The sequence below is a fragment of the Macaca nemestrina genome, chromosome 7, assembly GCF_043159975.1.
Source record: "Macaca nemestrina isolate mMacNem1 chromosome 7, mMacNem.hap1, whole genome shotgun sequence".
NCBI lineage: Eukaryota > Metazoa > Chordata > Mammalia > Primates > Cercopithecidae > Macaca > Macaca nemestrina.
Window position 1 is genome coordinate 167,206,849 of NC_092131.1, and position 27,907 is coordinate 167,234,755.

Sequence of the window (27,907 nt, forward strand, 5' to 3'; positions counted from 1 at the left end):
TGACCCCGTGATCCCCCTGCCTCGGCCTCCCAAAGTGCTGGGATCACAAGCATGAGCTAACGCTCCCTGCCAAGGATAGTTTTTTCATGTGCCATTTGTACTGCTCCCTCTTTAGGCCCTCAGCAGTCTTTATGGTAGCAAAATCTTTCCTCCATATCTCACCTCACTAGAATCCATTACATGGTTTACTGCTAGAGCTATTCACTGCCTAGCTAAAAAGCTGATTGCTCCTATTTCTTACCAAAATGAGTACTGACCACTTAGCCTCATTGGCTCTTAGCATTCTTTGGTGTTATCTAGTTTTTTAGAATGTGAAAGGCAACTGGAAAAAGTACACATAGAGAATGAATTTTTTAGTTCAATTTTAGGGAGTTCATTGACTTCCCTGAGGTATCTGTGGGGAGTTACCTCCTAACCCCAGGTTATGACCCTCTGCCTTAAAAGCTTCATATTCTAGATGTGTCATTACAAGGTTCCTGTCATAACAAGGCTTCTGTCTCTTCAGCCTTATTTTTCCTCTATGTTCAGGTGAAATACGCTGCTTGTACTTGGCCTCTGCTGTTGCTTCTTTCTTCCAGGAACGTCTTCCTGTCTTTGAATGCCTAAATTCTTTGAGACTCATCTTAGATGCCATCTGTCCCATGAATTTTTTTTCTGATTAAATGAAGGACAATGAATAAAACACTTTACAATGCACGTGACATAGTATTTAATGTTTCTTTAAATTCTCCTTTAAATCTCCATTGACTGGATTACTTTTTTAAATCTGAAAACTCTCAACACTTTAGTGCTTATAACTCTACCATTTTCAGAGTTTACATACAGATAGTGAGTTCCTTTAAGCCAGAAATGTTTCTTACTCCTGTGATTATTGTGCCTACAATGTCATGTACCAGATAGGTACTCAGTAAATCCTTGTTAATTGTAAAAATGAACAAAAGTTTTGGTCTTGTAGGATAACTTTTCCAGTAAGAAGTGGAAAAGGGAAGAAAAGGAAAGATGCAGATGTGGAAGATGAAGACACCGAGGAGGCAAAAACCTTAATTGTTGAGCCCCATGTTATTCCTAATAGGGGTCCTTATCCTTATAATCAACCCAAACGGTAATTTTACTACCTATTCTAATTGTAATAATGATAATAGTTTGCCAATGCAGCTGGATTAGGAATGTTTTTAAGTTTTGTTTCTTTTACAACTCCACAAAACTCCTGTTTCTGAACCCCCTTTCTTTCTATTCTATCAGTCAGCTGAATAACTGACATTTTAGGCCATTCTGTAGTCATAGTATCTCAAAAAGAAACATTTTCAGGTACCATGACAAATAAATGTTAGAGGGCTACCTTAATTTGAGCAAAGGGTTCTTACTTCATGAGCCTATGTTACATACAGCAGTAGCCCTAATGCATGTGTTCCATAACTAGTAAGTTGGAATTATATTTAGTATTAGAATGGGAACTAGAACTTTGGCACTCCAAATGAGGTCTGAGATGGGCTAAGTACTGAAAAGTAACTATAATTCCATTTTAATTGTCTGTGTTGGAGGGTAGAGGGGAAGGGAGTCATTCAGAAGAGATTGAGAGAACTGGGGTAAATACAGAGCAGATGTTTAGACCACTGGTCATTGTTGTCTAAATTTGTATTATACTAAGTATCATTTATCTGTACCAACTTTTTATTTACTCTTACTTGCAGTAATACGATTCAGTTCACTCATACACAGATAGAAGCCATCCGTGCTGGAATGCAGCCTGGGCTGACTATGGTAAGATAGTTGTTATACCTGTTTGTTTGTTTGTTTGTTTTCTGAGACACAGTTTCGCTCTTGTTGCCCACGCTGGAGTGCAGTGGTGCAGTAGTGCGATCTCAGCTCACTGCACCCTCCGCCTCCCAGGTTCGCCTTGTGATTCTCCTGCCTCAGCCTCCCAAGTAGCTGAGATTACAGGCACCCGCCACCAAGCCCAGCTAATTTTTTGTATTTTCAGTAGAGGCAAGGTTTTGCCATGTTGGCCAGTCTTGTCTCGAACTCCTGACCTCAGGTGATCCACCCACCTCGGCCTCCCAAAGTATTGGGATTACAGGCGTGAGCCACCGCACCCAGCCACACCTTTTTTTTTTTTTTTTAAACATAGATTAAGACTAGAAGTAAGTAACAGATTTTAGAATGTGTTCTATTTGAAGTACAGCAGCCCCACTGAATTTAAGTGTTTATAAGCAAGTGTAGGTTCTTATGCATTTAGAGATCTTGCTGCTCACTTCAGTGTTCATAGTTTTATTAGAACATGGTTTTGTTTTATTTTTAATTGACATAATTGTGCATATTTATGGGGTATGATGTGATGTTTTGATGACTGTATATATTGTGTAATGATCAAATTAGGATAATTAGCAAATATATCATCCATTTGTTTTCTGCATTGCTTATAGCCATTTTTGTGCTGCAATGGCAGAGATAAGTACTTGCAACACAGATTGCTTAGCCTGCAAAGCCGAAAATGCTTCCTCTCTGGCTCTTTACAGAAAAAATCTGCTGACAACTGATTTAGAAGTGTGTTTAATTTTTAAGTATTTGGAGGTTTCCCTGTAATCTTCCAGTTACTGATTTCTGGTCAAAGTCTATTATGGTCAGAGAACATATTGTATGATTTTAATTTTTTGGTTTTTGCTTTTTAAATTTGTTAAAATTTGTTTTATGGCCCAGCATATGATCTCTCTTGGTGACTATTTCATGTGCACTTGAAAATAATGTGTATTCTGTTGTTTTGGAGTGGGTTGTCCTATAAATGTCAATTAGATCCATTTCATTGATGTTATTATTTAATTTTTCTCTATCATTGCTGATTTTCTGTCTGTTGTTTTGTCGATTACTGAAAGCAGACTATTGAAGTCTCTCACTATAATTATGAATTTGTCTGTTTCTCCTTTAGGTCTGTCAATTTTTGCTTAATGTATTTTGAAGCTTCATGGATAAGTGCTTCACACCTTTAAGGCTGTTATGTTGTCATGGTGAACTGGCCCCATTTATTATTATGTAGTGTCTGTCTTCATTGTTGGAAGTTTTCTTGGCTCTGAAGTCTACTTTGTCTGATATTAATATTGTTACTGCAGCTCTCTTTTAAGTTGTGTTTGCACGGTATTTCTTTTTTTGTCATTTTACTTCTATTTGTCGTTATATTTGAGGTGAGTTTCTTATAAACAGCATATACTTTAGGTATGTTGCTTTATCCATTCTGAGAGTCCCTGTCTTTTAACTTGGTGTTTAGATTATTCACATTTAATGCAAATTAATGGACACATTTGGATTTAGGCCTATCATTTTTTATTTATTTTCTGTTTGTTCCCTTTATTTTGTATTCTTCTGTTTCCCTTTTCCTGCTTTCCATTGTGTTATTTGAGTATTATGTTTTTATTTATTTTATTTGTTTTTTTTCGGTTTTTTGAGACAGTCTCACTTTGTAGCCCAGGCTGAAGTGTAGTGCCACCATCCTACCTCACTGCAACCTCTGCTTTCTCAGGTTCAAATGATTCTTGTGCCTCAGCCACCTGAGTAGCTGGGATTACAGGTGTGCACCACCACGGCCAGCTGATATTTTTGTATTTTTAGTAGAGAATTGGTTTTCACTATGTTGGCCAGGCTGGTCTTGAACTCCTGGCCTCGAGTGATCTGCCTCTCTCAGCCTCCCAAAGTGCTGAGATTACAGATGTGAGCCACTGCGCCTGGCCTATCATATTCTTTCATTATATTTTTGGGTGTAGTGTTTTCTTAGTGGCTGCTCTAGGAATTTGCAACATACTTAACTTTTCAAAGCCTACTTACAATCAGTATTATGTCACTTCAGGTTGAATGGCAAATACTTACTCCCATAAAGATTCCTTTACCTTCCTTCCCCTTTTATATTGTAGTTGTTTTGTGTGTTACATCTAAATACATTAAGATACCATCAGGTAGTATTAGAATTTTTGGTTTCACCTGTATACGTATTTTAAAGAACTCTAGAGGAAAAAATAGCCTCTTACTATATTTGCCATTTATTCTATATTCCTGATACTCCAAGTTTCCTCTGGTAACATTTTCTTTCTGTCTGAAGAACTTTTTTTTTTTTTAAAACCACTTTTTATAACATGTCTACTAGATATGAGTTAGTTTTGTTTTTCTTCATGCAAGAATGTCTCTAATTCATCTTCATAAAAGATATTTCACCTCGACATAGAATTGTGGGTTGATAGTTCTTCCTTTTAGCACTTTAAGTGTTATTACACTTCTTCTGATTTCCATGTTTTCTGATGACAAATCCAAAGTCATTTTAAATATCTTTTTGTTATATATAATGTATCATTTTTCTGTGGTTGCTATGGGGATTCTTTTTCTTTGCTTTTTGTTTTTAACCATTTAATTTTGGTATATCTGAGCTTGGATTTCTTTGGGGTTATTCTCTTGGGGTTCACTGAGCTGCTTGAATCTGTAGATTTATGTCTTTTGCCATATTTAGGAAATTTTCAGCCATGATTTTTCGAAAATTTTGTCTATGCCATACTCTTTTTCCTCTCCTTCTTAGAATTTGTTGACATGAGTGTTACATTTGTTAATGTTGTTCTATAGATTCTTGGGTCTCTATTTTTTTTCAATCTTTTTTTCTGTTATTCAGGTTGTGTAGCTTACTGATCTATCTCAAAGTTCACCAACTCTTCCTTTATCCTGTTCATTTTGTTATTGGGCCCATCTACTGAATTTGTTAATTTTATCTTTCAGGTCTGTACTTCACATTTTCTAACAATGTGTGATAACTGTGATGACTTAGTAGTTTACTATATGTTCATCTTCTTTTTAGGTTGTGGGCCCACCTGGTACAGGCAAAACAGATGTGGCAGTTCAGATCATATCTAACATCTACCACAATTTCCCAGAACAGAGGACTCTAATTGTTACTCATTCCAATCAGGTAAATGACTCTGTATTTGTGTGTGTGTGTGTGTGTGCATGCATGTGTGCATACAGGTTACGGGTTGAGGGGGAGGTAAGGGTGGGACACAATAAGTTCCTCTTCAAGAAATCTAGTTTCTTCATTCTTTGTTCTCCATTTTTCTGAGCCTGGCCTACCTGTTCCCTAACATATTCTGGCATGCCTAAGTCTCAGCCGGTTTGTGGCTCACATTCTCTCCCTTATTTGGGAATGCATTAGCTCCTAGGTCCCACGAGGACCCCCTCGTCTCCCTTGCTTCCCCGTCACACGGTGACCATATTTAGAAAAGCTTAAGTTTTAGCCAATCAGGGTAGTTTAGATTGTGCAGTCTTACTCCAGCCAATGGGGAAAGGACACAGATATAGGGGTTGCGTGAGGAGTAAAAACCCTTCTCTCCTTTGTTCGGTGTGCTCTTGTGAATGTGACTGATGCAGGTAGCACCCACCTGCAGAAGTAAATTGCCTTGCTGAGAAAACTTTTTGTTTGAGTGCTGGTTCTTCCTTGCGGTATTGAGCACTTGTTCCTAACAAGGAAGGAGCAGGGGATTCATGAAATGAATGTATTAATAGATGATTTCTCCTTGTATGAAAATCTGATCATGGGTACTACAGAATACCGGTAAAGGCTAATTGGTACAGATGGTTCCTGACTTTTGGTTCGACTTTTATTCTGACCTATAATATTTTGACTTTATGGTGGTGTGAAAGCAATATGAATTCAGCAGAAATTGTACTTCAGGTACCCATACAACCATTCTGTTTGTCATTCTTATTTCACTATTTAATATATTATATGAGATAGTCAACATTTCAGTATAAAATAGGCACACTGTGTTAGATGATTTTGCCCAGGTATAGGCTAATATATGTGTTCTGAGTATGTTTTACATAGGCTAGGCTAAGCTGTGGTGTTCAGTAGGTTAGGTGTGTTAAATGTATTTTCAACTTAGGAGATTTTCAACTTTTGATAGGTTTATTGGAATGTAACCCCATTGTAAGTTGAGGAGTATCTGCTTTTGAGCTACTCATGGATTATCACTGCTTATAATGAGACAACACTGAGAGATATATAAAAACAATCTTTTATTTCTACTGGAGAGGGTCGTTAACATGAAAAAGCTAAGACTATATTTGGATATATGGTTAGATATTTGGATTAAATTAAATTGCCATTTTTTCCTTTCTTCTACACTAAACTAGAACTTTTACTTTGAGATTATAAGCATTAACTCTTATTGGGAGCATTTTTCTTCATTTAGTAGAATGAATATTCCTGAAAGACTAAGGTCTAAAGTGCATTGATACTGGATTAAATTTCAAATTCATGTGAAATGTACACCTGTATTACATGAAGGGACTGTATTCTACGTTAGTCATTCTCAAGCTGTCAGAAATGAGGGAAGAACAAGTAACATTTATTAGATCTGGTATAAAATGAGACAGGCAACTCTGAGAACATCCTGAAGCACATTATGAAATTTGCATGGTAGTCAAAACCTCTGAAAGTTTTTTCTCGGAGTTTATGTTAACAGTGGTGACTTCAGTTGACCAGTCTTAGAAAGAATTGGTATACACAGAAGCATTCCGAAAACAAGTGTTATTGGAATGCCAAATATCAGTTATTCTGGTGATCATTAACTTTTAATTTATAAGGTTTTAAAAATAATACTATTCAGTTCATTTGCCTGACATTTTTATATATTTTGAAGTTTATAAGTACTAAACTTATCCAATATACTGAATATATGTTATACATAATTATATAACATATTACATAATAATATATTGGACATAACACATCCAATATACCGAATTTGTGGGAGTTGAAGGGGGATCAATTTGGACTTTGTCTTGATAAAAGAAATTATGAAAAGAAGTTTTTTTTCTTCTGTTTATAAAATTTGTTCTGTAATATGCCTATTGTAAATTCTTAGAATGAACAAAGAATAATTCATGTGTTGTTTTAACATATTTTTTACTGTTTTGTCATACCTTGATACGGCTTTCTACAGTTATCCTCTACTTTATGATTGATTTGTATAGCACAGTCATTGAAAAGATTAATTTGCAAAAATAGACACATAATTCTCTGCTTGCTAAACACCTGCCTTGGTTTTTTGAAATTCAAATCATTTCCCTTGATGCCCATCAAATTGATTGTTTTCCTTCAGTTAACTGTTTTGTGTGCCAGATCTTCATTTGCATGTATAATTCAAGTAGTTTTCCAAAATCACTCTAATTCACAATGAAATCATGTCGTTTTTTTGGGATAATAGTGTGCAAGTTTGTGGGGTTTTTGTTTTTTGTTTTTTTGTTTTTACTTTTACTCTAAATCTGTGTGGTTCTTGAGTTTGAATAGTGAAGGTTTGGATAGTGAGTAACACCATGTAATCTGCTCTGTTGGGTGCTGAGTTTTGGATGATGAGTATCAAGAGTTTGGATAGTGGGGGATTTTTCTGAAAAGTTAGTTAAATCTCTTCAGTTTCAGAGCTCAGATTGCTGGAATTTTGATGGTAAAGGATATCTGTATCTACATTATATAACCTAGGTGTTTATAAGACTGGATGTTGACTTCACAGGCAGGGTTGGACTAGTGATAAGTGAGGAGAGAGATTTGAATGGCGGCTCATTTTTAAATAATACCTTAATTAGTGAATCTTTCCATACTATGAAACTTTTGCCTTTCTGTAAAACCTTGTAACTGCAGAAGTTCAGATAATGAATACTAGGATTCGAGGGAACCCTAATTATGAACATTTCATAGATAGAAAGTAGTGACTTTTAAATGACTTTCATAAATAGTTTGCAATGAATGAGTGCTCTGCTCTTTATTATATTGAGAACATTAGACTTTCAGACTAAGATTTGAAAAAGATGCAATTTACGTTTCCACCTTCTGGTCCTCTTAAATGTATTCTACCTACGCACTCACTGCCTTCTTACTGTCTTTCTCCAACTGCAAAAACTTTTTCAGTTCTCTGCAACCCAAGGAAATGCTGTTGAATGAAATGAAGCTCAGTGTGGTTGTTTATTTTAGGAATTGTTACAACTTAGAAGAAATAGCATCTGAGTCAATGCCTTTCTTGTTTTGTAAATTAAAAGCAGATGTTTAATGGGTGGGTGGTTTTATGTTTTCTAGTTATCCATACAGCCAAATAGACATAGATGGCAATATCAGAAATCAATATAAATATTATTTGATTAAATTATAAATGGCCTAATATAAGGCGGATTTCCTTCTGTGTTTCAACTTTGATTCTTTCTAAATGCTAGTTTTTGCTGCGTTTAAAGGTGTCATCACCCTTCTTGCTTTATTCTCTAGGCTCTTAACCAGTTGTTTGAGAAAATCATGGCATTAGACATCGATGAGCGTCACCTACTGCGTCTTGGTCATGGAGAAGAAGAGCTGGAGACAGAGAAAGATTTCAGCAGGTGGGCAAATGGGAGTGTAAAAAAGGATTTTTTATTTTCCTTTTATTTCTTTTATTATATTAAAGAAGAAGAGAGCAATGAATACTCAAACTTAATTCTAAAAGGTTCTAATGTAACTTACTAAGACTGTATGTTGACCTAGAAATCTGGTCATGATGTCCCTCAGTTCCAATTGTATATGTTTATGCCATTTTGTCTTCAAACATATAATTATATTAATGAAGAGAATGATCTTGTTAATCTTTTTAAAATTACAGATTGCCTTTTGCTTTCTATTTATTGAGGTAATTTTTAACGTTACCAATTCAAACCTGTACAACTTTAAATGGTTCCTTTCTCACATCTTATTCAGGTATTTAATTTGCATATATTTTAAATGCCAGTTAAGAGGTTGATTTATTTATTGAAATAGAAATTACCAGAGGCTGACGCAGGCGAATAGCTGGAGCCCGGCAGGCAGAGGTTGCCGTGAGCCGAGATTGCGCTGTTGCACTCCAGCCTGGCGACAGAGCGAGAGCGAGACTCTGTCTCAAAAAAAAGAAAAAGAAATGCAAATTAATGATTAATGATAACATAAGATTTGGGGTTATAAGTATAACTTCAGATACTTATTGCCAGTTTGGCTGGACTTTATGTTTGATATTACATACTGTAAATTGACTAAAACTTTACAAGTCGGGTTTCTTCTGCCATTAGTCTTTTAATTTTTTTCCTTCAAAGTTGTTTTATAATGTCTCAATTTGTTTATATTTAAGTCAATTTTTAAAGCCCAATTTTAGATAATCACAATTAACAGCTGGACTTATTTAATGTGGCCTTTGGCTGTTAAACATGATCTTTGACAAATCGATCATAGACATTAAAAGAGTTTTAAATTATTATGTGCATCTATTTTGAGTTCTTGTGTTATAGAGCTTACCAAACACTTAGCTTCTAAAAAGTCACTATGTCGCAGAGGGCAAAGAACAACATGTCGTAGGTTATTTAGGGCTCTATATTCTTATTTTCAGATTATCCAGTAATACTTTTGAATTAATCCCATAAGCATTTCATCATTTTAAAGCCAACTTACAAAGGTAGGTTAGATTCTAAAATCTAATAATTCAGAATTCAGTGAACATGACGGTGCTAATAGAATGTTTGACTATAATTACAATTATATTGAAGTAGAATTTATAGTTTTTAAAGAATATTAGAATGGGGTAGAATTTTTACGATGATTTCAGGTACCACCAAATTTGTTAGAAGAAAATATACTTTTTTCTTCTGACACATAACCTAGATATTGCTAGTTTGCATATTTGATTGGACATATTCTTTCTTTCTTACAATTAAAAAGAAAAATCATAACTGTTGTTTCACAATAAAAGTAGTATCACTTTCTCTGACGAAAAAATTATAAAATCTGGTGAAGTTGTAGAGAAGGAGTGGTTATCCATAGTTATACTATCCTAAAACAACTTTTTGCTAGTCTTTTTCTGTAATACTGTTATTTGTAATTTTTATGTTGCTTTTTTTTTTTTTTTTTTTTGAGACGGAGTTTCACTTTGTTGCCCAGACTGGAGTGCAGTGGCACCGTCTCAGCTCACTGCAACCTCTGCTTCCTGGGTTCAAGCAGTTCTTCTGCCTCAGCCTCCTGAGTAGCTGGGATTACAGGTACCCGCCACCACGCCCGGCTGATTTTTTTGTATTTTGGTAGAGATGAGGTTTCACCATGCTGCCCAGGCTGGTCTTGAACTCCTGAGCTCAGGCAATCCATCCGTCTTGGCCTCCCAAAGTGCTAGGATGATAGGTGTGTGCCACTGTGCCCAGCCTTATGTTGCTTTTTAAAAATAATTAAGTCTTTATCTTTCAAGTGTAATAATGTACTAATTGAGCAGACAGTACATAGAGTTTAATTGTACTGTATATTGCTTTTATGTATTTATTTATTTTATTTTTTTTGAGACAGAGTCTCACTCTGTCACCCAGGCTGGAGTGTAGTGGTATGATCTCAGTTCACTGTAACCTCTGCCCTCCTGGGTTCAAGGGATTCTTGTGCCCCAGCCTCCCAAGTTGCTGGGATTACAGGCGCCCACCACCACAACCGACTAGTTTTTGTATTTTTAGTAGAGACGGGTTTTTGCCATGTTGGCCAGGGTAGTCTTGAACTCCTGACCTCAAGTGATCTGCCTGCCTCGGCCTCCCAAAGTGCTGGGATTACAGGCATGAGCCACTGTGCCCGGGCCTATCTATTGCTTTTTAAGTTTAACATTACTTCACAAGAATTTTGGCATTTTATTAAGAGAGTCTATAAGCATTCCTGATTTTTTTGTCATTAACAAAGTGTTCATTGTAGATAAAAGTTTAAACTACACATAAGCAAACAGAAAAAAGTTTTATCTACCATAATGTTTATATCCTTCCAAGTTGAAAAATTCTTCAAAACATAGATCATGTTTTAGAACTCTTTTTTATTCTTAATCATCCCTTGCTACCTCAAATGTGAATCTCTGAACTACATACAGCTAGGAACATGACTTCTTTTGTTGAGTCTTTAAACTTGGGAAAAACAGTGACTGATTAAATTCGTTTAGTCTTATTTTAAGCACTAAAGGGTTATAGGAGACCCTTTGTTGTTGTGTTGTTGTGAAAAGAATGTGCATAGAATTTGGGATCTAATTCTGGTTCCACTACTTTCTTCCCTAACTGTGTGTTTTTGGATGAGGTGCTCTCCAAACTTCAGTTTTCTTACTCATTCAGCAAACATTATGAACCTGCTAGGTTTGGGTGCCAAGCTATGTATTGGGATATGTAGATGACAGAGATAATCAAATACATTTAAAATTACTTTTCAAAGCCTTTAGATCTAATCTACTATTATATAGTGTAAAACAGTGCTGTTTGAAGCAGCCAGTTTATGAACTTATATGTTATTGGTCTGTGATGAAATAAACTAGCACCAGATGAACCGTCCTGCTTTCTTTGTGAAAGTGTCTTATTGTGAGAAGAAACATGGAGAGCTGAACTAAATGGTGTATTTAGTGATGTAATTGGTTTTCCCTCCTCCTAGACCAGAAACACCCTTGCAGATCAATGCTGGTCCATAGAGTATACTCCAAGTAGGTTTTTTTTTTGTTTGTTTTTTGTTTTTTTGGTTTTTTTTTGAGACAGCGTCTTGCTCTGTCGCCCAGGATGGAGTGCAGTGGCACAGTCTCAGCTCACTGCAAGCTCTACCTCCCTGGATCATGCCATTCTTCTGTCTCAACCTCCCAAGTAGCTGGGACTACAGGCGTGTGCCACCACACCCGGCTGATTTTTTTTGTATTTTTAGTAGAGACAGGGTTTCACCATATTAGCCATGATGGTCTCGATCTCCTGACCTCATGATCCGCCCACCTCGGCCTCCCAAAGTGCTGGGATTACAGGCATGAGCCACCGTGCCCGGCCTACTCTAAGTAGCTTTTAGAGTAAAGTAACCCGAGAACTACCATCAGTAGTTGAATAGAAGCCATATCTTCTATTTTTTTCTCCCCTTTTTTGCTATTATGATTTTCTTGAATTTTGCTGATTGTTTCCTTCAAAGTCTCTTTATTACAGTTTTGCAATTTTACCTAATTGAAATGTCTAGGTATGGAAGAGTTAATTATGTTCTGGCTCGAAGAATAGAACTTTTAGAAGAAGTCAAACGATTGCAAAAGAGTCTAGGGGTTCCAGGAGATGCCTCATATACCTGTGAAACTGCAGGCTATTTCTTCTTATACCAGGTAAGATATTAAGGGTTTTTGAATCATACTTCATCATAATATGAACCCCAATTGGAAGCTGGAATGAGTTCTTGTGATCCTTCATGAAAGCTTATTTTTTTGAGTAGATTAGAATATATGGTATTGCAAAAGCTTTATTTATGAATGTTAAGTGTATTTTGTATTATCTTCCATTTTCTTTGCTAAATAACTTTGCTTGATGACTCATTCTGTGAAAGACCAGTGTTGCTAATTTTTACATTTTTTTCTTTCTGTTGACAAAGTTCTGGTTACTCTTTTTTCTTTTTTTACTATAGAAATACAACTAAATAAATATTCTAGCTACCCAGTGGCAACAAAGTATAATTAACTTTTATTGTATACATTAATCAACTAATGAAGGAAAACATTCTTCTTTCAAATTTCCAGAAATAAATTATGTCTTACAACTAATTGCACAGTGGGTCTTGAAGTTAAAGGCTTCTGACCTCAAAAAAAAGCTGTACTTTTACTTTTGTTAGAGTTAATTTTGGAAGCATGCAAACCAATGAGAAATAGCCAAATAAAGTGAATAAAACTAAACTTTAATAGTCGATTAGATTACTAATAATTTTAAATGGACTAGGACATAATTGGATAATGAAGATTTTTGTATAACTATTTGTTCTCTTTGTTTTAATGCCAATTATATATTTTAGATATAAATTATAATATTGTAAGCTTATTGTAAGTGGATATCACAAAGCAGTTAAGTCCATTCAAAATGAGTAACTTTCATGGTTTCTTGTGACTCAGGGAAAATACATAATACAGCCTACATGAGATTCAGGACTGTTTAGGATTTGCATAAAGTAGTAAAGATCATGTTTAAATGCTTTTTTGACACAGAAAATTACTTGGCTTTCAGTGAAAACAATGTTTAAAAGTGGGAAAAATAACCTATAAATTATGAAGGTTTATGTAATAAATTTGGGAAAAATGAACTTGAGGCTTCACAGTGTAAATTGGCAATTTTCAACATTTAAGAATCATATCAGGAAAGTTGTTCATGAGTTAAATTCCCTAGCCCTTGTTCCTATAGCTTCTCATTCAATAGAGGTGGAATCCAGGAATCCACATTTTTATTTAACTCCTCAGATGTTTTGCCTAAGGACTACACTTTTGTGAAATACTGAAATTATAACAGAAAAATACCTGGGAGAGTTACAGAAATTGAGGTTACACAGTAAATGGCTGGTAGAGGCATAGCTAACATTATACAAAGTAATTGAACTATAATCACAAAAGTCATAAGCTTTCAAATATGCACTCAGCTTAACCACACGTTCTTTATAAATGTTCTAAAAATCTGGGAGAAGGGTTGACAAGTGCCAAATTGATTAAAAAGCTGCTAAAACTGAACTTACCATATATGGAGAGAAACAGAGATGAAAAAAATGAGAAATTTCTTTATCCAGAGAGCTTTCTTTCCTTTACATTTCTTTTAAGTATTAGTAGTAAACTATCTTGAGTTACATGGAGAATCTGAACTGTCTGAGTTAGAGTTCCATATGATGACGTTGAGGCTCTTTCCAGTTTGTAGAAATTTGTTATTAAGGAGCCTTTTTTTCTCCAAAGACAAGGTTACTTTTACAACAGAAGAGCAATCTGTCAGTCACAGGAATGAAGAATACTTACATTGGATCAAAAACTGAGTTTCTTTTTTTTTTTTTCCACGTAGCAGATCTTGTTTTTATAAGGTTTATTTATTTTATGCTTTAAAACATCATAATTAGGTGGCAGTTAACCTCAAGTCCTTTTTTCTACAGGTAATGTCTCGTTGGGAAGAGTATATCAGCAAAGTGAAAAATAAAGGTAGTACATTGCCAGATGTTACAGAAGTCTCCACTTTCTTCCCTTTCCATGAATACTTTGCAAATGCTCCTCAACCTATTTTTAAAGGAAGATCTTACGAAGAAGACATGGAAATTGCCGAAGGATGTTTCAGGCATATTAAGAAAATCTTTACTCAGCTTGAGGTAAGGATTCTCTAGTTCTTTGAACTATAATGGTTTTTAATTTTTTTTTTTTTTAAAGTAAATGTGAAATATTCAAAACTTTTTTTTTTTTTTTTTTTTTGAGACGGAATCTTGTCCTGTTGCCCAGGCTGGAGTGCAGTGGCACGAGCTTGACTCACTGCAACCTCCACCTTCCAGGTTCAGGTGATTCTTCTGCCTCAGCCTCCTGAGCAGCTGGGATTACAGGTGTACACCACCTTGCCCAGCTAATTTTTGTGTTTTTAGTAGAGACAGGGTTTCACCATGTTGGCCAGTCTGTTCTCGAACTCCTGACCTCAAGTTACCTGCTTGCCTCTGCCTCCCAAAGTGCTGGGATTACAGGTGTGAGCCACCACACCCGGCCTGAAATATTCAAATCTTAGAAATTAGATTGTTAATTTTAAGTAAGATATAAATTGGATCTTTTTTCTGGCTTTCCTGATGTAAAGGTCTTAGTATTTTTGAGAAAGGAATGCTTCCATCAAGAAATTCAATAATGCTTCTTTGAATTGGAATTTGAGACTGCCATGTGGCTATTCTAAGTCCTGTATGCCTCTTGATCAGTAAGATGGTAGGGTTGCTGTAGTAACCAGGATGATTGATTCTGATTATTAAAGTGAAATGAGTCATAGCTACACAATGGGAACAGAGAGTATATCTGGAACCCAGCACCCCCTGGATATGTCTCCTAGTTTTTGCCACATCACTGCAGAATCATCATTGCAAAAATAGATAGCAAACATCATTGAAAAACTACAGCGGTCCTATAAAGGGATCACATTCAGGCTCAGATTCCTCAGTAAGAAAATTTAGGATTAAATTTTCAGGTAGAAAGGTAGAAAAATCAGGGACATTGTTTCTTGTCTTTGTGTCTTTTAGATGTGATTATATACCCACTTCCTAGAACTGTATCAGGCACGTAGTATACATTCAGTAAATATTGAAATGTATATGGTTAGGTGGCTGGATGGTAAGTACAGAATAATAAATGTATTATGTTTATGGTTAGATAAACACAAAGTGAAAGGATAAAAACATACTCAATTCATAATAATAGCTGCGTTGGGAGGGAGTAGGCAGAAGGTTATACAGGGTACCTCACCTATATTTGTAATATTTTAATTATTTAAAAAACAAAACAAATGTTAAAAAAAAAAAGTTTGAAAGAAGTATTGGTAAGGCTCAGATTTTATGAAACTTGACATTGGGTACTCTGGTTTGACTTGTTTGCCCCTCATATCCATCTATTGTCCATACCCTTTTCTGCTCTGTTGGGGATCCTCTGCCATGGTTGATGTTCTGACTTACCCTTGCAGGTTTAATTTCCCAGCTTCCTATGTCAGCTGACTTCTTGCTTAGTATAGCCAATGAGAGAGTGCCAAGGTATTTCTTCATCATTTCCCTCTACCTTGGGTTCCACTTCTTTCATGACTCCAGTTTCTCCTGGAAAAACTTGGGGTTCCAGCTTTTTTGTGTGACTACAGTCCCTGGGCTCTGATAATACCACTTCCTACCTTTATTCTTTCTAGTCTAGGGATAATGGTGACTGCTGCTGTCTGTAATTTCTAAGTTACGTTACCTTTATAGTTCCTCTATCACTTGTATAACCAGTTTCTTGCTAAAATTTCCTTTGATATGAGTACTTGAAATAGTTTCTATTTTCCTGGAGGGACGTTGAGTGATACAGGTACAAGGATCATTGAATTTTATTCAGTATTCTTGTTTATGTTGTACATATTTTACCTTACATACAAAAAAGTTTGAATTATAACTTTTATTTCAGCTACTATTTGAACTCAATTAGTACCCAAATCATAATGAACAGAATTATAATTCATTAGGCTTAGTTTATAATATATGTATGTTAATTTCTCAGGAATTAAGTCTGATTGGATTGTATAGTTATGTGCAAAACTCCATTTTCCTGAAATTATCTTTCATTGCTCCTCATTTCCATAGGAATTCAGAGCCTCTGAATTGCTTCGAAGTGGACTGGACAGATCTAAATACCTTCTAGTGAAAGAAGCCAAAATTATTGCTATGACCTGTACTCATGCTGCCTTAAAACGACATGACTTGGTCAAGTTAGGTTTCAAGGTAAAGACTTATGTTATTTTTTTTTTTTTTAAAGATTATCAGAGATTGGCTCACTTCTTATTGAAGTTTGTATTTATAATTACCTTAAAATGTTTCTGTTACAAGTGAATGATAATATCCCATGTTTACATGATTAGTGAACTCTGAATCTAATTTTTCTAAATCTAGTTATTAGTAATTTGTCCATTAGGTAACATTATAACGATATGGTTGTCTGACCAAATTCTCATACTTGTTAAGGTTTTATTTTTACTGAATATCACTTATTTAAAAATCTCCAAATAAAGCTTATGGAAAAAAACCTAAAATTCACCTAATTACAAAAATAGTAATAATAAAAATATCTCCAAACAGAAATAAATGCTATAAAAAGAACATTTCAAAATGGTTTTCAGGCAGGTGTGGTGGCTCACGCCTGTAATCCCAGCACTTTGGGAGGCCAAGGTAGGCAGATCACTTGAGGTCAGTAGTTTGAGACCAGCCTGGCCAGTATGGTGAAACCCTGTCTCTATTAAAAATACAAAAATTTAGCCGAGCATGGTGGTATGTGCCTGTAATCCTCGGGAGGCTGAGGCAAGAGAATCGCTTGAACCCAGGATGCAGAGGTTGCAGTGAGCCGAGATTGCGCCCCTGCACTCCAGCCTGGATGACAGAGTGAGAATCCATCTCAAAACAAAAACAAACAAAAACCAAAGTGGTTTTCATCTATTAAACATCTGTATGCTTAGATTATTCACATGTTAAACATACAGCCATTCCAGTTATTTGTGTACTTAGCAAATGAAAAGCCTTTCATATGAGGATATGGAATACTCTTATTTAGACTGCAAAATAAGATATTAATTAAAAACAGGAGGAGGACATGATAGCCTGTTAATCTGTGACTCATTTGAAGTGGAATATAATGATTGAGCAGTAAATTTGAATTTGCAAATTTTTTGACTTTGCTAGTGATACTGGTCAGAACTTAGATTTTAATACAGTCATTTAACTTTCCTGCAACTGGTTTATATGTTGTTTAAAACAGAGTTCTGTATATGGGCTTGAAGTAAAAATTAGTAATTCATTTGCTGATTAAAGTAACTGACAATTTTTAAATGTTGTGAGCTCACTGAAAGATAAATAAATTCAAGGTGATGAAATTGTTATCTTGGACGCAAGGTTCCTCAGCTGCAAGGTGGGACAAATACAACAATTTATTAAAAAGTAGTGTGAACATACCCTAGTGATGTGAACTTACCCTTTTGCAAATTATTAGTGAGAATTTTTAACCTGAATATTTTGTTCTTGGAGCTGATATATAACATATACTTTGATATTAAATCATAGCTTAATAACAAGGGAAAATAATGCAACCATAATTAACATTTTTTTTTGCTTTCATGGAGCTTTTGCATGTGTTCTAAAAAAGTACTACTTATCAAATTTTCAGTAGTCATTTTCTACATTTAAATCATGCTACACGTCAAAGGATAGTTAGCATGAGTGCTAATAGGTTTTCTATATTTTTGATTTCAAAGTTTTATTTTTATCACACTTAAGAGTTTTAAAAACCTTGTAGGTCTGCTTAACAAAAAAAGGCAGTCCCCCACTCCGCTCATCCGTCCCATTTATCCATTCCTTCAACTCTGTATTTTATCCTTTTCATCTGTATCAGTCAAGAATGGTAAATTTCCATTTTAGGCATTGTCTTTTGATTCTGTGCTGACCCAAAGGACAAATAGATACACATTCATGCACGTGTGCATGTACCTTTCCTTCCTTAATGCTTCCGATATAGTTATGTCATAACTTTGGTTTGCTCACTTTTGGGTGTTTACATCATTATTAACACATGAACACTTTCACATCCAAGCAGGGGAATATACCATGATTAGTTTTCCTTTCATGCATGTTTTTTTTTTCTTTCTGGAATTAATGATTTTAGTCTTTTTTGTTTGTTTAGTTTTCTGTTTTTACCACCAGTTCAACCCAAAACTGTGTTGAGTTTTTAAATATTTTCTTAGTACATTTAGACACATCACATACATGTTTTTGGAGATCTCTCACCTAGATACTCCTGACCTATTTCAGTTCACATTGCGTCCATTCTAAACCTTTGCCTTTCTCATATGTCAGATTCTGTTTTGGGCATTCTGTGTCTTTCTCTTCTGTCTTTTAGTAGAATACATCCTCCAGTATCTTTCATGTGAAATAATACATAGGAGGCCATATTTTTAAGACTTTCCATGTCCAAAAACTGTTTTAAATCTACTCTCACATTTAATTATTATGGCTAGATATAGATTTCTAGATTGGAAATACTTTTCCTTCAGAATTTTGAAGAATTGTTCCATTTTCTCTGTCTTCCAGTGTAGCTGTTCAGAAGCCCAAAGCTATGATTTTAAATGTATTTTGTTTCACATTTTTGTTCTGTCAGGAAGCCCTACAATCTTTTCTTTGTCCCTAGAGTTCTGAAATTTCAGTGGTATGTCTTAGGGATACAAAGGGAGAAGAAGGACTCTTACTTTCCTGGATCCCTGGGTTGTGGGAGATGGATGGAGAAAGAGAGCCAGACTTCTCCACATTCTGTTATGTACACAGACTTTTGACATAATTCCAACTTTCTGTATGGTGCTCATTTCTGATCCCACCCTCTTAACTCTGCCTCCTTTCTCCAAGTTCCAGGATCCTCTCCAGACACTAAATCTGTCATCTATTGGGGGTGAGAGAGGAGGGACATTTATTTGGTTCCTTGAAGTGGGGAAGTCTAATTGCCTCTTTAAACCATTCCTATTGTTACCAAGCAAAAGGGGCTTGCTGATCGGTGCACTAGAAGCCAATACTCTAACACCAGGTTTTTAAGGGGAAAAAAAGCTTCTTATTGCAAGTTGACTCATGAGAAGAACATAGTCAAGCTCAAATCTATGTCCCCATACTGACTTTAAGGCAGTAATTTTATTAGAAAAGGTATATGGGGTGGATTCTGGGATTAGTAAGTGCTTGGTGGAAGGAAGGAAAGCATGCACAGTTTTCTCTTCATGCTACCTCTTGGATTGCTGTGTAGGTTCTGGAGGAGTTAATATGAAACATGGTAGCAATTTGGGTTGTGATGTAAGCAAGCTCATTCTGTGCTAACTCTAGTTGGCTATATTGGTTCCAGCCAGTTTCAGCCAGTTTTATTATCTTAGAAGCAAAGGAAGTTTCAGCTTTGCAGCAAGGTGTTTCTTTTCTTATCCTGTGAACTCAGGAATTTCTCTTAGTTGCTGGTTTCTTTAACTCTTTGGGATACAATTTCACTATATGATGTCAAGTATTATTTTAGGGGGTTTCCAGAGATAGTGGTGATCATTAAGTGTTCAGTTCATCACCTTGTAACAGAAGTCTATCACTTGTTTCAAATTGTATTTTGTTGAAGCCTTTTTTTTTTTTTTTTTTTTTTGAGAGGGAGCCTTGCTCTGTTGCCCAGGCTAGAGTGCAATGGAGTAATCTCGGCTCACTGCAAGCTCCACCTCCCGAATTCAAGCGATTCTTCTGCCTCAGCCTCCCAAGTAGCTGGGATTACAGGCACCCGCCACCAGGCCCAGCGAATTTTTGTATTTTTAGTAGAGACAGGGTTTCACCATGTTGGCCAGGCTGATTTCAAACTCCTGACCTCAAGTGATCCACCTGCCTCAGCCTCCCAAAATGCTGGGATTACAGGCGTGAGCCACCACGCCCAGCCCCAATCTTTTACAAACATGAAGTTAAATATTAGTTCTAATTTGCTTGTCTGTTTTCAGGGATTGTTGATTCAATGTTGATCATCTTAAACCCATTTTGAGTTCTAGAAATTGTAGAAGGAAATTTATCAGAATAACAAAAACAAACGATAGTAACCATCATTTGTTGAGCGTCAGCTATATACCAAGTTCTGTGTTTACAGTGCACGAAGTTCTATGCTTACAATGATTTATTTCTCTTCTTCACAACTAGATCTTTATATGAGCACTCTCCTTTTTTTTTTTTTTTTTTTTTTTGAGACAGAGTCTCATTCTTTTGCCCAGGCTGGAGTGCAGTGGCGTGATCTCGGCTCACTGCAACCTCTGCCTCTTGCGTTCAAGCACTTCTAGTGCCTCAGCCTCCCAAGTAGCTGAGATTACAGGCACGTGCCACCACGCTCAACCAACTTACTGTATTTTTAGTAGAGACGGGGTTTCACCATGTTGGCCAGGCTGGTCTCGAACTTCTGAGCTCAAGGGATCCACCTGCCTCGGCCTCCCAGAGTTCTGGGATTACAGCTGTGAGCCACCACACCCAACCAAGATACCTCCATTTTATGGTTGAGAAAGGGTGACTCAAGAGAGAGATTACCTTAGAGTCACAGGTAATCACTTACAGAGCTAGTATTAAAAGGTGGTTTTCTAAGAATTTAAAGTCTGTTGTGCCCTTACTCTTACACCACCCTGACCCTATCCTAGCAGCTATAATCCACTAAAGAACCATAGAACTGTGGTAACGGTGGCTGTAAATTTAGGAATCCTTTGAAAGGTCACAAAGACCAGCTCCTAGCCTGGTCCCTGGCCTGGAGCATCAGGTGCCAACCCAACGTGTAATATGTTAGTAGAGATTAGTAAGAGTTGAATGAATGATCTGACTAATAAATACATGGAACAAGTAACTAAAGTGGTGATAATTTTGCTTTGGAATTAAAATCTCCCTTTTAAAAAGCAAAATCTATAAATATTTTTTATAAGTAAAATTGCATTATATTTTCAGAATGGATTTTCAGAAAGCAGTCTTTTTAAGCTCTCTCCTTTTGAGTTGCCCCCACTCTGTTTTGCATATTAGACCTGTTATCCTGAGAGTCTGCACAGGGGCTTCTTAGACAGTGTGGGTGTTTGAATTCCTCCTTCTGTTCAACTCCCACAAAAATGACCTAGTCATTTTAAGAGGGAAATCTGGCATTATTATAGAGCTAGAGAAAAGACCATCCACATGCCTACACCTTCGAGTAGTTTCAATAACAGTCCAGAATTGAACCATAACTTTCAAACAGGAGAATTAAACATTCAGAGTAAATATGCTTTCCCCATCTCCCACCTCTCTGGAAAATAAAATAATGGGAGCAATCTTTAAAAACAAAGCAACAGAACTCTAATGTATACTTAGATTCAAGAAGAAGGTATTGTACTAAAACAAGAAGATGTCATACTAAGTAGCGATCAGAATTAGAAGTGAAGAGGAAAGATGAAACATGTTGAGAATAGATCTAAATGAGAATTGGACAGATAGAAGAGTAGTAATTGTCAAAGAAAGAATGAAATTTTCTCATGTTTGAGAAAGACTTGATTTTTCATTCTTTTACAGATGTGTAATACCTAACATTACTGGGAACTGGGCTAGGGAAAAGATATAGATATTAAACAAGTAAATATACAGATAGAATTATGAATGTGAAGATCTGAAAAACAAAAGAACAGTACTTTGGTACTTTGAGATCAGTTTTAGATTGGGAGGTCAGAGAAGGCCTAGATAAAGTGGCTTTTAAGCTGATATTTTAAGGATGAGAAAGAACCAACTAGACTAAAAGTGAAAAGAATAGCATGTGCAAAGGGCCTGAGGCAGGAAAGGTTTTGCCATTTCAGACAAACTGAAATAGGCCGTTGTGGTTGAAGCTTAGTGAGTAAGGAGAAAGATAAAGTACAAAAGGAAGTCAGGGACTAGATTGAATATCGGTTCTTGGTAAATACATCCTTGCTGGCAATGTTAAGAGATTTTTTTCCCCTAAAACAGTAGTGTGAAGGATTTGAAATAAGGAGTTGTGGAAGTGCCTTGGAGGAGTCAAGACAGGAAGAGGAGGAACTAGTAAGGAGTTTGCTATCTGTAGTCATAGTGGTAGCTTGGATTTTTAGAGTGGTAGTGCTGGTAGAAATAAAGAAAAATGAATAGACTCAAGAGTTTCAAAGGTAAAATTGACATGCGGTGGTGATGGATTAAATGCCCAAGGGTGAGACTGAAGTGGATTGTTGTGATGGGTAGGATTCATATAGGAAAAAAATTATCCCAAAATACTCCCTAGAGGAAGAGTACCAAGGGGAGCGACCTCATATATAATTATAAATTGATTCTTTCTGATGTAGAAATAAATAACTTAATTGAAAAGAACCAAATTGGCATTGCAATTCAAGAAATGATATACAAGATCTCTTCAATGTAAAGTTGTGTATTTAGGGGGCTTTCCTGAAGTCAAATACTTGAATTGGAAATGCAGAGGCATAGTGATAAATAAGACCATGAAGTTTCTGTTTGAATAATGTGTATGTTGTTATTTTTATCTGTCTGAATAATTTGTATGTTGTTTTTATCTGAAATTATTTGGGGGTTTTTGGATGATTATGTTTATTATGGTAGTTGTTTGGCTTTTAAGCTGTCTTTATGACAGGCTTTCCTCTTTCTTTCTCAGTATGACAACATTTTGATGGAAGAGGCTGCTCAGATTCTGGAGATAGAGACTTTTATCCCTCTTCTTCTACAGGTAAGAAATATAAGATCTGAGGCAAAGAAAATAGAGTTCTAAGAATGCTGAGGACAGCATCAGAAAGCTGTACAGTTTGGGTGTGCTAATTGCCATAGTTCTGTATTTTCCTTAACTTCATTATGTTTGGTATTCTATTTTAAGCCTGTAAACTTTCTTTTTTTTGTTTTTTTTTTTTGTTTTGTTTTGTTTTTTTTTTTTTTGAGACGGAGTCTTTCTCTGTTGCCCAGGCTGGAGTGCAGTGGCACAATCTCCGCTCACTGCAAGCTCCGCCTCCTGGGTTCACGCCATTCTCCTGCGTCAGCCTCCCGAGTAGCTGGGACTGTAGGCGCTCGCCACTATGCCCGGCTAATTTTTTGTATTCTTTAGTAGAGATGGGGTTTCACTATGTTAGCCAGGATGGTCTCGATCTCCTGACCTCGTGATCCACTCGCCTCGGCCTCCCAAAGTGCTGGGATTACAGGCGTGAGCCACCGCGCCTGGCCCTGTAAACTTTCTTGAATCTATTCACTCTCTATTTAGTAGTTGTTTTGCTTCCGTAAGTACTATTTAAAAATTCATAGTTTATTTCTGTAATTTTGAAAAGATTTAGTAATTTTAATCAAAATTACATTGTTGTGCAGTTTAGTGGGAAGATGAGCTGTTTCTTCATTTCTTTTGTTATAATTGTTTGTATAATTATTTTTTCATATTCACTGAATGCATTGTTTTTCTTTATGCCTAAGTTTTTGAGCTAAATTGTGCTATTTAAGAATGTTTTTTACTGTACAATATTCTTTACTATTGAAGCATTAAAAACAAAATGTGGAATTCCCAACTTAAGAATAGAGACCACTCTAATATGCAGATAAATTGAGTTCCAAAAGTTGTTTTTATAAGTGAAGCCACTTGGAAGTTGGAATATATTCTATCAGGATATGTTTCAAGGAACTAGGAGACACATAGAGTAGGAAATTGAAGTAGTAGTGTAGATAATTAAAGAAAGTAGTTTTTACTGCTTTGGTGGGTTCAGAATTGGTCCTCAGCTAATTGTGAAACATGTTTATTTCACATCTTTCCATTTCTCTTCTTGGGCTTCTGTTTCCTTCTGTGTACTCGTTACCTAATGCTGACCTAATCCTTCCAGACCTCTTTGGATTACCCTGCCTATTAAAGTAGGGTAATTCCATGCTTGCCTTCTAAATACCTCCATTCTCCCTCACCCACTGTCATCCAAGGCAATAATGTCCATAATTAGTTCACAAATTGTTCTATAAATTTGCCAGACTCCTCCTTGTGGAGCTGGTAAAGATTGGTAATTTTGTAAGATAAGGAAGTCGTTTGATGAAGAGTGAGTCCCTTGGGTAATAAATTGGAGACTAGAGGATAATAGAGTATTGCCATTTCCTTACTTTTCATTTCTAGAATCCTCAGGATGGATTTAGCCGACTAAAACGATGGATTATGATTGGCGATCATCACCAGTTACCTCCAGTTATTAAGAACATGGCCTTTCAAAAGTACTCAAACATGGAACAGTCTCTCTTCACTCGCTTTGTTCGCGTTGGAGTTCCAACTGTGGACCTTGATGCTCAAGGGAGAGCCAGAGCAAGGTAAAGGAGACAGGAAAAAAAAAATCATTCCCATTTAAGGACATTTGTTCCATGATCCAAGTATTTGTGAATAGCTTTTGTGTAGACTGTTAGCATTCCTGGCTATCCAGGAACTTGGCTACCTGTAAATCCAAAAGCACTTTTGTCGACTACTGCAGGAGATATGAATGGACCAAATAATTTATTTCCTTCATTTCATTCATTAAGATTAATTTCAGTAACGTATAATCTAAGGGCTTCTTTTTGTTGTCCCTTCTCCTTCATGCCCCAAAAGGTATACAGTTAATATAATTTTGAAATCTTAAAAAAAAAAAAAGTGAACAAGAGGAGAACACACCAATTCTTACTTCATAAAGGATGCAAGCCCCATCTCATAGTTACCTCCAAATGTCCTCAATTTTTAGTCTGCCTTGACTTTTTAATTTAAGGGATAAAGATAGCATTGATCTCAGAGAGTGTGATAGAACTCTTATTTTTGTAGTACCTTCAGTCTTCTGACCCTTGGTTACGTGAAGTAGGGAAGCTAAGGTTGAAAGAGCATTATTGCTTAAAAGATGAGCAAAAATGGCTAACATGAAAATTTGGAAGAAGCACAGAAACAGAGAAACCTCCTTAGGTATATTAAAAGGGATTTTACACTGCTAATATTTTCTGTTTGTGGGGGGATTTGTCTTTGGAAAGCTTGTGCAACCTCTACAACTGGCGATACAAGAATCTAGGAAACTTACCCCATGTGCAGCTTTTGCCAGAGTTTAGTACAGCAAATGCTGGCTTACTGTATGACTTCCAGCTCATTAATGTTGAAGATTTTCAAGGAGTGGGAGAATCTGAACCTAATCCTTACTTCTATCAGGTAAGAAAAAATAGGAAGCTTTTAAGTTTATTTTGCATTTGCTGGCCGACGTATGCCTAAATCAGTGATACTTAACCATTTGGCCATTGAGAAAAGGAAAGTTGGAACCCCACCTTACACACAATTGATTAAAAATACATGCATTAAGAAGACTATAAACAAACTAGAAACTACTAGAAGAAAATATTGATGAATATATAGTGTTATAGTGAGGAAGGTCTTCCTAAGCTTGTTACAAAAGCAGAAATCATAAAGAAAAATACTAATTGGAGAAAAAATTTATTTTCAATATTTAAAATTTGTTTCAATATTTAATGAACAATAAGTTGAATTCTGAATATATTTATAGAACTCAAATTACTTAAAAAAATCAAGACTAATAGAAAATATGGTATGCAATTCATATTTTATAACAAGTGTAAATCACTGAATCACATTTTCACTTCTTTAACAATGCTCAGGGTTGGGGTAGGTTTGGGGAAACTTTATTCTCATACAATGCTAGTAGGAAAATAATTTGGTGGACAGATTGTTAACATATATTAAAAACAATGTTCTCACTTCTAGGAATTTATCCGCAAAAATAATTGGGCAAGTTTGCAAAGACTTGTATGCGTAATGCTCATCATTGCAAATTATTTTGGAAATGAGAAACAACCTAAATATCTGTCAGTAGGGATTAATTGCATTATTACATTCCATATAAAAGAAATACTAGATAGCCACTAAGAATGATAACATTGTGTTTACTAACAGGAAGAATGTTTATGCTATATTAAGTGGAAAAAAATTGCAAAGTGTATCTATAGTCATCTCGTTTTAAAAAGGAGCAGCAAATATATACATATAGAAATATGTGCAGATAATCTATACAAAATGACCTGGCAGCGTATACATCAAAATATAGTCTTTGGTTGATAGCATTTGGGGTTATTTTAAATTTTTCTTTTCTCTCTCTCTCTTTACAGCAAAATATCCAATATAGGTTGTTATATAAATTAGAGATCTTGAGTTATTCATAAAAAAGCATCATAGATCATCAGCTTAAATGTGTATGTGTAGATGTAACTCATGCAGATCTTATTTTCCCTCCAAATATTTGGTTATATTAAATCAAGTTACTCTATTTGTGTACTTACTGCCTGAGAACAGATGTGACCTTTTAAATGATAACTTTAAAAATATTAGAACCTAATTCAAATCAGTGATGTTTCTTAATAGCCACCTTAGAAATTAATTAAGTATTCTGTCAGTAACCAACTGATGTTTTCATTACATTAATAGTTTTTGGAATTTCTCCTTTGAGTCAGTTTCACTGCTTGAGTCATACTGTACTATGGATTGAAGCATTTTTATGCAGATTGGTTACCTGTTTTTCTTTTTCATTAAGCCTAACTCTAGATGAGTTTTTAGTGAGTCAAGAAATAAATATATTTTCAGATGATGATTTGCCACTATTAAATATATTTCTGAAGAGTTGAAAACACTATCCCCCAAAATAAGAATATTATGCATTTAAGTGATAACATTCTAAGAATTAGTGTCTGAGAGGGAAAGACTAGGTGGATAAATGAATAAAAGTCACTAATTGGAAGGGGACTTGACTCATTTGGAGTGAGTTCTAAAATGTTTGGTCACAATACAGTTCATGTTGTTTTATTGTTAATGCTTCATGTCTAACCTTTGGGCAAAGTACCAAATTGGGAAATGTTAAAGAACAAGAAAACTTAAATGCTTGTAACTCAAGCTGTGTGTCACAAAGAACCAGAATATAAATGATATTTCTAGAAGTCTTACAGTAATCTTTCTGTTTCCTTTGCATGAAATTCAGCTTCCTTTTTTTTTTTTAAATATTGTGTTTATATTCTTATTTTACTTTCTTCTTTCATCTAGTACTTTGGATTTAGTCTCTACTAAACTGGATCAAACAGCTTTGTGTGTGATTCCTCACCTTTAGGTTGAATAAGCCTTAGTTTTAAGCTCCTTACTAGTCTGTAGTTTAACAGTAAACCAGACTGACCAATTTGAGGTCACATCCTCATCCCACCTAAAGTGATCTAGTAGAAGTGACAACCATCATGCAAAGAACAGAAACAAAGCATACAAAAAACATTAAGAAACATGAGGAAGAAGGAAAAGCATTGTGTAAAAATTGAGTCAACTATAATACTGCTAGGTGTATATGCTGTTAAACTGGGTATTGTGGAGTGCAGTGGCGCAATCTCGGCTCACTGCAAGCCCCGCCTCCCGGGTTCACACCATTCTCCTGCCTCAGCCCTCCCGTATAGCTGGGACTACAGGCGCCGGCCACCGCACCCGGCTAATTTTTTGTGTTTTTAGTAGAGACAGGGTTTCACGGTGTTAGCCAGGATGGTCTCGATCTCCTGATCTCATGATCCACCTTACTTGGCCTCCCAAAGTGCTGGGATTACAGGCGTGAGCCACCGCGCCCGGCCCTGTATTGGCTTCTTAGTTACTTTGTTCCTTTATAGTTTTGTGTCTGTGTGTAACTACAGTTGTGGTACACTGTATAGAATTTTTTTATTTTTTATTTTTTATTTTTTGAGATGAGATCTCACTTTGTCACCAGGCTGGATTGCAGAGGTACAATTGCAGCTCGCAGCAACCTCTGCCTCCTGGACTCAAGCGATCCCCCCACCTCAGTCTCCAGAGTAGCTGAGACTATAGGCATGTACCACCACGCCCAGCTAATAATTGTG

General features: G+C 35.9%; 1 protein-coding gene across 3 annotated transcripts in view; it reads left to right on the forward strand.

Moving 5' to 3' along the window:
• LOC105492879 (aquarius intron-binding spliceosomal factor) overlaps positions 1 to 27,907 on the forward strand; it is a 118,322-nt gene that overhangs the window by 70,618 nt on the left and 19,797 nt on the right. For all 3 annotated transcript variants that reach the window (XR_011606187.1, XM_071067126.1, XM_071067127.1), the window contains exons 21-30: positions 956 to 1,102; positions 1,692 to 1,761; positions 4,826 to 4,936; positions 8,279 to 8,388; positions 11,999 to 12,134; positions 13,922 to 14,131; positions 16,109 to 16,246; positions 22,671 to 22,742; positions 24,147 to 24,334; positions 25,016 to 25,187. Coding sequence is in view for 2 of the 3 variants with exons in the window: in XM_071067126.1 (XP_070923227.1) it covers positions 956 to 1,102; positions 1,692 to 1,761; positions 4,826 to 4,936; positions 8,279 to 8,388; positions 11,999 to 12,134; positions 13,922 to 14,131; positions 16,109 to 16,246; positions 22,671 to 22,742; positions 24,147 to 24,334; positions 25,016 to 25,187 (1,354 nt within the window). In the remaining variant the exon portion in view is untranslated. The remainder of the gene's footprint in view (positions 1 to 955; positions 1,103 to 1,691; positions 1,762 to 4,825; positions 4,937 to 8,278; positions 8,389 to 11,998; positions 12,135 to 13,921; positions 14,132 to 16,108; positions 16,247 to 22,670; positions 22,743 to 24,146; positions 24,335 to 25,015; positions 25,188 to 27,907) is intronic.